This window comes from Synchiropus splendidus, chromosome 19 (genome assembly GCF_027744825.2).
Source record: "Synchiropus splendidus isolate RoL2022-P1 chromosome 19, RoL_Sspl_1.0, whole genome shotgun sequence".
In the NCBI taxonomy this organism is placed as follows: domain Eukaryota; kingdom Metazoa; phylum Chordata; class Actinopteri; order Syngnathiformes; family Callionymidae; genus Synchiropus; species Synchiropus splendidus.
The window spans coordinates 6,080,370-6,091,097 of record NC_071352.1 but is presented as its reverse complement, the minus strand read 5'-3'; the positions used below and the strand labels follow the sequence as shown (position 1 = coordinate 6,091,097).

The window sequence follows — 10,728 nt, the reverse complement described above, 5'->3', positions numbered from 1 at the left end:
CCCCATCGATCTAACTGTGGAGAGTTACTTACACATGCTGCCTTCACTGCCCACATTTCCCAATCTTAATTTTGCATTAAGGCTGCCAGCGTGGGAAATTTTATGTCCTCTGTGGTTCTGGATTATAAATTATTCAGATTGAAAACTGAAGCCATCCATCCCAACCTTGACACCATCGGTGAGCCCCGTGTGCTAACCCCGTCTATACCCGTCCTTTGATGTTTCACCACGTCTTCTCCTCTTGAAGTTTCGTTGTATTCAACACAATAAACGATTCTTGTTTATGATTGTTTTCAAGCTGTGCTAACGCCCACTGCTCATTCTTCTTCGGCGTATCTGTGACGACGTGTCGGGTCAGAGCTGCCAGTGAATATTTATGGAGGGTGACTCTGTGGATCAGTGTGATCATGTGTGCTACTCAGTTGTTGACTAATATAGTCTTACAGTGTGGCGGCAGGCTAACTTTGGACCTGTCCGGACAGTTGTTGTGCTTTAATGAGAACAACACGTGTCTTCTGCAGGAACAACAAGCTCTGACTCACCATCTCCTATGGATTTTTTAAAACAGAGATTATAGTATTTTTAGTTCTCCGGTGTCTGAATTTTATAGCCTGCTATTGTCTCTCTGTCACTTCCTCTCAGTTTCCTTTCTTGTTGTCCAGTATCACAAACCTCACAGCAGGGAGGATGCCTCTGTTTCTGCTCAGCTCAGCTTCCAAAATCACAGGATGTGTTCACTGTGACAGGATGCATCTGTCCAAAAAGTGGAAGGAAGACAGTTAAGTTTTCCAAATCTACCACCCATTTCAATTCAGGTGGAGGATGTTGTTCCTTACTTCGTCTTGGTTGACCATCAAACCTGCAATTTAAGATTTATTGATGTCATGGTGAACATTAAACCTTCTTGTTGAGTGACAGAACAAAGAGCTGCAGCCTGAAGAGGCCTTCAACACTGAAGATAGTACAGACTCTTTATGCATGTACTACTGGTTTGACTCCCAGTACTGACACAGTTATCTTATGGAGTCTTGAGGTGGTTCTTGAAGCTGTTATTGAAGCTGTTTCCGTATTTACCCCTGATCATAGCTGCGATTGTCATTCTTTGTTGAAGGTTTCTCTGTGTGACATGATACTTAAAGGAAGATTGTGGGGAGTATCAGAGAGGCCCACACTCTTGTCTTGGGTCAGAAGTTACATCCTAGCTTGGCAATTTTTGACTCTATCTCAAAGAGTCCTGGCACCATGTAGGGCAGACTCATTTTCAGCTAAATCTTTTGACAGAAGATGATGTTAGGTCTTTTGGCTCAGCTCCTTCTTCACCACAGCAGGCTGACCCAAGATCATAATGGCTAACGCCTAGTTTAGGTAAAACAGAAGCAGTGCAATAACTAGTTTAAAAACTGCACCTTTAAATCTACGCTTTCATGTTGATAACTGGGCGATGCGAGTCAGATTACACAACGTTGGGCTCAGTCTTTGTGGGAATTTGCGCGTTTGATTTGGTCATATTTAATGTGACAAAAATATGCGCCTGCGTTTCAAAAGTACTCAATTAAAGCATGAAAAAAACATTCGTGTTTTGTACGTCACAGATTTATGTGGTAAAGAATCCCCTCAGGGTTAAAAAGGTTCTGTTTCCAGGTCAGCTGATCCGTGTTCACTCATTCAAAGTGGAGTAAGAAGAAAGTGGGTTAAGCCAGTAGAACAAATCAAACCAGTGGCCATAACTCATCTTAGTATCCTTGGTTTTGGGGAAAAAAAACCTTGATCTGTTTCTGTTGGGAACTTGTTTTGCATGTTGCTTTGTATGTGTTTTTTTCAGTCAGCTATACTGTCTTTCAGAGTGGAAATGTTTTGGGAGATTCCTCGCCTAGTTTATTGCGTATCTCAACCACCTTTATACAGTTTTTTTATGGTTCCAAGATCAATACGTCTTGGGGTCCCATTACCTTCTGCCAATATAACACAGACAAGTGCTATGTTTCCTCTAGCTAGGCCAACCAGGCCAGCTACAAGCGCTGAAGGGCAAACAAGATTAAAGAAGCTAATCTGTGCTGATAAATCTCGACACGTCTTCAGCCCTGTTCAATCTTTATGGCTAAAACAACTGACATGTTGGTATATTTATATACAATGATGGAGTCTGAAAGAGCGAGGTGTCTTGTAATAAGTCATCTGTCCCATGATAAACACATAGTTACTGATCACACTGAGGTAGCAATGAGCAGGATCACCCAGGAGTCACCTGTCCTGAACCTTTGACTGCTCAGTTCTGGACCACGACCCTGCAGACGGATGTAAAAGGTCAGCAGAGTGTGAACCCGTCAGGTAAATCTAATGATACATCCAAGATGGATGGTATCTGAAGGTCAGAGTGTGCGCCGGTGACCAGAGGGGTGTGTGTCTCATGCACACTCTTATCTGAACTCTTCAGAACCGGCCACATGGACCGAGGCCGGCTTGTTCTCATTCAGTGGCTGTTCTGTCAGCTCCTCCTGTTTCTCAATGGCTCTAAACAGGATTTAACCCTTAAAGGTCAGAGTGAGGTCAGTGGAATAAAGGCTGCGCCCGGATTTACCTCCCTCCTTCATCTCCGCTCGTGATTCTGTTGTCGAGAGTGACTTTTTCGAGTCCGCCCACGGGGTCTGGTTCTGGTCAAGGGTGATAAGGATGATATCAGCGGAAGACTTGAAAGTCTAATTCAGGAAGTGTGTTATAGCTGTCATTTGTCTGGCTCACGTCATGTCGTGATTCAGAAAGTGTGACTACCAGAGACCAAACACTTTACTGGTGGACTTTTATGACAAATCACGTTGGGAAAATAGGGATATATTGGCGGCCTGTGACAATTAGACTGAATCTTTCAATGGCGTGTGTCAAACTAAAGGCTTGATGGCAAAGTTAGACCCACCACCATCAGTATATATGGCCGATGTGAGCTGAAATTCTGATGCTGATAAGTAAAGTCCCCCACCTTAACCTAGCTCGATGATCCTTATATACTCATGTATCTCATCCATGAGCGTCATTGGTTGCCCTTGGTACCTTCATCTTCGACATTCATTGTCCAAAAATCCATACTGAAGACTGTAGACTCCAGCTAGCTAATGCTCTGCGCCTTTAAAAACTCAACTCTGTGCCTGTGACAGTACTCCTCTCTGCCCTCGTGCCTGTCTGAAACAACTATTTTGGTAACATTGTGCAGCTAAGTTACGTAAAACTCCAGCGCTTGTCATTCTCCTTCCCTGTCACTTGGTCCTGGTTCAGGCCTCCAGAGGTCCAATCTCACTGTCTTGCACAATAACTCGGCCGAGTAGGATCTGCTTTGTTTGGGCCACATTTGAGTGTCTTTAGTTAAATCTGACCCCAGGACAGCCGTAAGAGAAGATTGGGGACGTAGAGTTTTGGTTTTGAAGAGGATTATCAGGCACTATCACAAGCGTGCACAGATCGCCCCGCACTCATTACGCACTGCACTTTAGCTGCTCAGACGCCGGGCTAACCCCCTGCCTGGATTCAGACACCACACAGACGGATAATCCTGCCCAAAGTCTGTCATTTGATGTCGCCCCCAGACTCACAAGACACACATAGGCCTGTACGGTCGATGCACGTGTTCACACAGTGGCGTAGTGTTGGGGGGATTAAAGGTCACAGCGTGAGGTTCGTTTCTGGGTTTGATGAGAGGAAAGGATTAGTCATTTTATAGGACGAGGTCCAGATGTGTCCACATATTGTTGTAAAACTTTCTCCAGGGCTGATTTATCCAATCGCGGGTTTGATGCGGCACCAACCACCAAAACAATTCAAACTGATCAGCATATTTACGGTGGAGAATGAGATTTAATGGGTATCAGATCAATGCAAGCACGAAGTTTATTGGGTTTCCAGACCAAGACTTTAAGACTGTATGACTTTTAGTGTATCAGGGTTCTGCAGAGACCTCGGTAAAGCCCTTATGTGGGTCCAACACAAGACAAACGTTAAAGGGTTCGATACAAGACATTTCCAAACAGGACCTGATCAAGATCCAATGAGTCAGGACTGGGTTTGTGACCAAGATTTAGACTGTTATATGAAAGGAGAAGGCCAAAGCAAGTACTGGTTGAGAAGGTTAATCCTTTCAGAGATCGATGCCAGAAGGATTTTGTAATTTTCATTAAGCGCCCGTCTCTTCTCGCTGAACGATTTTTGTTTTCGTTCCTCGCTAATGTACTCGAGGTGCATCAATCCATACGCATCACTGAAGCTTGGTCCTCCTCTTCATCGTTTTAAGCTTCTGTATCTCCTTGTTCGCTGGTTTCATCGATTCCCTCTATTTGCTCTGATTTGAAGAGATATAATCAAGCCAAGTGTGTGTGTGCCTGAGCATGCGAATGGATCTGAGAAAGGAAGGAGCTCCACTAATCTCCGCTGGATGGCCTCAGTAAAGGAGCGCAGCCATTTTTTGTGGACGAGGAGCCATCTCCTAGGTGAGCGCCATGGCAACGTGGGCTCCGGCTTTCAGATCTGTCCTTTTCAAGCCGCCGATCAAAAGTGGCAGGTCAGTGTTTTCCTCTCCTCCTGCACTTTCTTGGCCATTATACTGCCGCTCCTTTTCTCTGCTGCGTGTCACGGTCCTGGCCCGGTCCTCCCGGGAGGCTGGGAGAGGGCTACTGTGGGAAAAAGTTGCCAGACGAGTCGGGACTATGTGACTGTGGGGGCAGACTAAATGTTCTGTAGCAGACAAAGAGCCTCTTTAAAGGCATGAGACGGCACAAAGTTTAATTTAAATACATTGTTATTCTGAGCAGCTGCTTCTGCAACTTTTTAATGTTTTACAAGTGAAATGACGTCATGAAATTAACAGAGGCTCCAGAGAACTCCATGTTCTCCTTCACCACGTCCATAAATCTCCTCTTTGGCCTTCCTCTCCACCTTCTGCCTAGCAGTTCCAACCTCAACATCTTCTTCGTTTCTCAAAATTCCTTTATTCTCCAAACACTGCTTCACTTGCCTCCATGTTCACCATCACTCTCCCATAATCCTCTACACCTTGCGGTGGCGCCCACTTCTGGTCTTCTTTCTTCTTCTTCTTTTTCTTTCGACTTCTCCCTTCAGGAGTGGCCACAGTGGATCATCTTCCTCCATCTCACCCTGTCCTCTGCTTCCTCTTCTCTCAAACCTACAAACCTCATGTCCTCCTTCACCACCTCCATCAATCTCCTCTTTGGCCTTCCTCTCCGCCTTCTGTCTGGCAGTTCCAACCTCAACATCTTCCTACCTACTCTGTACATGTCCAAACCATCTCCATCTAGCCTCTCTGACTTTGTCTCCTAAACACCTGACATGTGCTGTCCCTCTGATCTACTGCTTCCTGATCCAATCCATCCTGCTCACTCCCAGAGAGAAGCACAGCATCTTCATCTCTGCTACCTCCAGCTCTGCCTCCTTTCTTTTCCTCAGTGCCACTGTTTCCAAACCATACAACATTGCTGGCCTGAACACCATTTTGTACACCTTCCCTTTCATCCTTGCCGACACCCTTTAGTCACACATCACACCTGACACTTTTCTCCAATGATTCCATTCTGCCTGCACCCGCTTCTTCACCTCTTTCTCACACTCTCCATGGCCCTGGACAGTTGAGCCTAAGTACTTAAAATCCCCCACCTTCTTTATCTCTACATTCTGTAACTTCACCTGTCCACTTGGCTCCTTCTCATTCACACACATGTATTCCGTCTTACTGCGGCTAACCTTCATTCCTCTCCTTTCTAAGGCAAATCTCCACCTCTCTAGCTTATCTTCCACTTGCTCCCTGCTCTCACCACAGATCACAATGTCATCAGCAAACATCATCGTTCAAGGGGCTTCTTGTCTAACCTCATCTGTAAACCTGTCCATCACCATCGCAAAGAGGAAGTGAGAGCTGAGCCTTGAACTCCTCTGTCACACCTGCAGCACACCTCACCACTGTCTTACACCTGGCATACATGTCCTGCACCACTCCAACATACTTCTCTGCCACTCCAGACTTCCTCATACAATACCACAACTCTTCTCTTGGCACTCTGCTGTACGCTTTCGCCAACCTTTTTTGAGTGGTTTTAAAATATTACTAGTTCTTGAGTCTTAATTATAATCTAAGAAGTCAAATATTTTTGGACTCTTTTCACTTCTGGTCACATCTAGAAAGAGAGCTAGAATAGAGAATTTTCCATGTTTCCAAAATACAGATTTTTTTTTTTTTTTTTAGTTTTTGTTTTCTGATTACTTATTTTATTTCATTATTTTGTGTCGTTTTCAGCGGCACATGCCGTTTTTCCCCTTCAGTTTCTATTCATGAGCATCCAACATTGATTTCCTTTAAGTAGAAGTTAAAAATGTTAATCTCGAATTCATATTTTAGTATGATTGTTTAGAAAACCCCTTTGGATTTTAATCTAATCTTAAGTGTGATTTTAAATTTTATAATTAAAAAGCGGAAGTGAAATTCACTCACATATGCACATGTTCATTGGGTGGTTTATTACATTCATAAAAACGGTGATTACTGTTACAAACAGAAATTCATACATACATACAGTGTTCAATAAAGTTGTTCTTAAGCATCTTAAAACAAAGACGAGCGGAATACTGCACAGCGCCTGTCACATAAGGACGGTGTAGTGGCGCGAGAGAGACACCTGGTGGTCGAAAAGGGAATTGCATTAGGGATTGCGTAACACGTTCAATACTCTAGCCGGAAGCGTCGGGGCTACACTCAGTTCAGGATTTTAAAATGTTAATAACATGTGAGTATTGTGGAGCAATGCAAGGATGTTCCTATTGCCTGGAAAGCATCACTTATATCGCCGAACACACGTCATTGTTTTTGACATTTTGAATCCTTGACTGAATGACCAAAAAAAATCAACTCCATCTAGTTTTTCATGAACTTCTGAATCCAGCCGAGATTTCGCGACACTTTCTGGAACACGTAGCCTTTGGAGCAGCTGAGTCCCGCCGGCTCGCTCAGCACTCCGGTGAGGTAGACCACCCCCCTGTGCAGGGCCAGCAGGGGGCTGCCGCTGCCCATGGTGCAGTCGGCGTTCGCGCGAGCGCCGGTGCAGCCCATTTTATTGGTGATGATTTCAGGGTGAGTCTGCAAACACTGGCTCAGACTCTCGTACTCCAGGTGGTTGAACATCAGCGGCGAGTCATCGCCAGTTTTCCAGCCGGTGACCAAGGCGGCAGACTTCAACAGGAAGTTCTCGGCGAAGTCTTTCTCTGGCAGACAAGCAGGGACCACCTCACGCGTGAAAGTGATGCGACCTTGGAGCTCCACCACAGCAAGGTCGTACTCAGCACGTCCTTCCACGTATCGCGGGTGGAGCGTAACCTTCTTCACGTTAATCGTCTGCTCGTCGTCATCAAATGTTCTCTTGCGTTTACCTGCTCAGACAAAATAAAGTTAAATACTCCAATATGTTCTGCACACTTTTCCAGAGTTTCATTACTTTTAATACTGAATACTGTGCCTTTTGACCGTCACACTGACAGTTTAACAATATTTTTTCAGATATTATTGTTGTGTATTATGCGCCTCTTCTACTCACCGACGACCACCTGGAAGGTTTTGAACTTGCTGGCGCACTGAGCTGAAGTCAAGACCAGGTTCTCCTTCAGGATGACTCCGCTGCAGAAGTCCTCTGAGCCGTAATCTTTGAGCATGGCCTGCAGAGCACAACACAGAAGGTAAGGAACCGCTGCAGCCTTGATAAACATCAGAGGGCGTGTTACCTGCCAGGGACACTCGGTACCCCTGCAGGGGAGTCCCAGATAGCCACTGGCTGCGTTGGTGGTCTTTCTCTCGTCCCATTGACTGTACACCTTCCCACAAGGGTACGGCACTGAACACAACGCCGTCATCAGAATCACCTCAAGACGGGATCATGTTTAGATGACCAACCTGCCGCTGCACACGTGATCCTGTCGCTGGTCAGCCTCCATCCGTGCGCACACGAGCACTCTGGGCTGGTGTAGCCCGGCTTACAGAACTGAGTGCAGCCCTTGTCCTTCTCCAGCGTGCACAACGTGGTATCTGAGCAGGATATCACGCCGTCAGCTCCCACAGTATCCACCTGAACCGAACAAGCGTCTCACCGTTTTCACAGTGGATTCCGGTGAAGCCTGACTTGCAGATGCAGTCGTAGCCTCCCACGCTGTCAGAACACATGCCTCCGTTTTTGCACGGCTTGTCTAAGCACTGATCTCCATCTGACAGGACGAGATGATGAGTCGGACCAACAGGAAACATGAATAAATATGTTATTGATACTCACCAACATAGACGGACCAGAAGATGTCCTGCAAGACAATAAACGAGTAGGTCAATTATTGTAATTATCAATGCATTTACTTATATTTTAACAATCTTGGTTGACATTTAATTAAATAATTTTAAAAAATATATATTAGATTTCGAATATTTTAAACTTTAAAAAGCAGTAAAATATGTTCAGGGACAGTCATCAATTTAAATTGTGATAGAATATAGAATATCTATCTATTTATATATCTATATATATCTACATATATATATATATGAATATTAGGAAGATAATCTATTGAACGTCAATATGTGTAGCTAAAAGAAGTGTTTTCGCAGAGAGTGAAATGACAGATCCAACCGTTCGATATGAGTCCTGGAAGACTTTTCTGGCCTCTTCATAGGTGCATATCTTCTCCATGCAGACTTTCTCCAGGTTGGAGGAGTCGCTCCTCTTATGGCGGGAAATCACAGCACTGGCTTGCTGTTTATCCAAGAACACTGCAGGAAAACACAAATTCTCTAACATCATCACACTGTTAAGCTGAACTCACTCTTTACTAAGAATCAACAGGTTAGAAAAATAACCAGACAAACATGTTAGTAATAACCGTTACAGAAACGACACTTCCATTATGAGCTTCCATGCAGGTAGTGTCTGAGGAATCAAAATAAGCAGCCATCTTGACATGCTTCATTTATTCCAAACCTCTCACCTGTCTGGGGTTCCTGCGCGTCCACAACCAGCAGGAGACCCAGAAGAGCCGCATACAAGGGTGAGGAGGTCATGGTGACTCCGGAGAGTAGCCGGGGTCTGGGTCAAGATGTCAATGCGCACTCCTAAAATATGATTTTTAAATTAATAAATCTCACCGTTTTGTAAGATCATTTTCTTTAAGCCCCCCTCTTGTTGATATTTACTATTCATTTATTTAACTTTGCTTCAACTAGGAGTAGTAATGATGCTGTTATTACTGAACCATTGTTGTGCTGATGTCATTGTAGCAGGCTCGTACTGGGCGGCTGCTAAACGATCTTGTGTGTCAGCACCCAGCAAACACGCAGCTCTCCTGTAGCTGTACCCGCAACGTGAACACATTTGAATCCTTTATATAGACATATGAGCAACTAGATGTGTTCCACTGGTAGCGTAGCATTAGCTTCTCCACTGATGGACAACAAAACACGCCTGCTCATGAACGCACCACGCAGAAAGGAAACACCGTTTCTCTCAATCTCGGTTTCACACGACGGTTTATTACTTGGGTCTTACCAATACCGGACGACCGAGCTCGCGTGCGTCACTGCTGGTTCTGGATCACAACTAGGGCCGCTGATGGCGAATAACAGCTGATGACCACATCCCAGTCTGCCGACAATAGCGAGTGCTAACCAGGAGGTGGCGATATGGGGCAGCAGATCAGAACAGAGCAGCGTCATATGGCGCTTATTTGGTCCTATTACTCTTCCGAGGAAAATCAAATAAGGTTTTGCTTGTTGTTTTTGTGAGTTTAATGGTTTAAAAAAAAACGTTTTAAAGACTTGTCAGCTTTGGCAACACGTTTAATTAACTCAATTACGTTTGGATTTATTTAGTTTTTTTTTATGGACATGACGTTCATTTTGTACGTACGGAGAAAATACATGAAAATCGCATTCGGAAAAATGAAAAGGAAACTGGCCAGTACGGGGGTCGAACCCGCGACCTTGGCGTTATTAGCACCACGCTCTAACCAACTGAGCTAACCGGCCACAGCACCGCTACAGTGCGTTATGCTTCATGTACCTTACGTGATGCTCACGGGTGTAATATTCATGTGTCATATCGATATTATTATATGAGGATATCTGAGACCATGATTCTCAAATTAAAGGGCAAGTCTGCTGTGAGAGACTCGTGAGTGTCTGACAGGGAAGTTTGCACAAGTCAATCTCTCATCCACCGAAGCTCATCATCAATGTTCCGGTGGTTCTGTATGAGCAGACAACGCTGAGGGTCCAGTCCAGGCTCGCTGGCTGGACAAGACTCTCCCTGCTTCTGGTCCAGGGAGAGTCAGCTGAGGGGTTTTCTGCCTGTACTTGCGGAGAGGACGTGTAAATGACTGTGGTAATTTCCCCAGTGACCGTGTTGAAAGTTGTTGCGCGCTTGTGTTGGTATAACGCGAGCGAGTCGCTGAATACGGAGCAGGAATGACACCCACTCATCCATCCATCTCTTTCCCTGAGTTATGTTTTATTCAATGCACCTGTCAGTCTCATATTGTCTCTCCCTCCACGATCTCGCTCCTGTTTCTCCCCTCACTTCTCATTATTCCTGGAGAGCGGTGCTCACGTGTCACCTCGCTGACCCATTCCTCTTCAATCCTGAGCCCAATTTTGCAGCCGCGCTAAACAAACAGCTCGCTCTCTACAGAAGGCATCCATAATTAATGCCA

General features: G+C 45.1%; 1 protein-coding gene and 1 non-coding gene across 2 annotated transcripts; both read right to left on the bottom strand.

Annotated features, from left to right (window-relative positions):
* Positions 1–6,494: 6,494 nt before the first annotated feature.
* proza (protein Z, vitamin K-dependent plasma glycoprotein a) lies at positions 6,495–9,709 on the bottom strand. Its single transcript, XM_053851911.1, has 9 exons — positions 9,567–9,709; positions 9,010–9,133; positions 8,655–8,794; positions 8,307–8,331; positions 8,128–8,241; positions 7,934–8,065; positions 7,765–7,874; positions 7,581–7,698; positions 6,495–7,416 (listed from the first exon to the last, which is right to left on the bottom strand). Exons 2-9 carry the CDS (start codon positions 9,080–9,082, stop codon positions 6,905–6,907), a joined length of 1,224 nt encoding a protein of 407 aa, XP_053707886.1. The 5' UTR covers positions 9,083–9,133; positions 9,567–9,709; the 3' UTR covers positions 6,495–6,904.
* Positions 9,710–9,971: 262 nt separating this feature from the next.
* Positions 9,972–10,045, bottom strand: trnai-aau (transfer RNA isoleucine (anticodon AAU)). Its single transcript has one exon. It is a non-coding gene; the product is annotated as a tRNA-Ile (tRNA).
* Between the last annotated feature and the right edge of the window lie 683 nt (positions 10,046–10,728).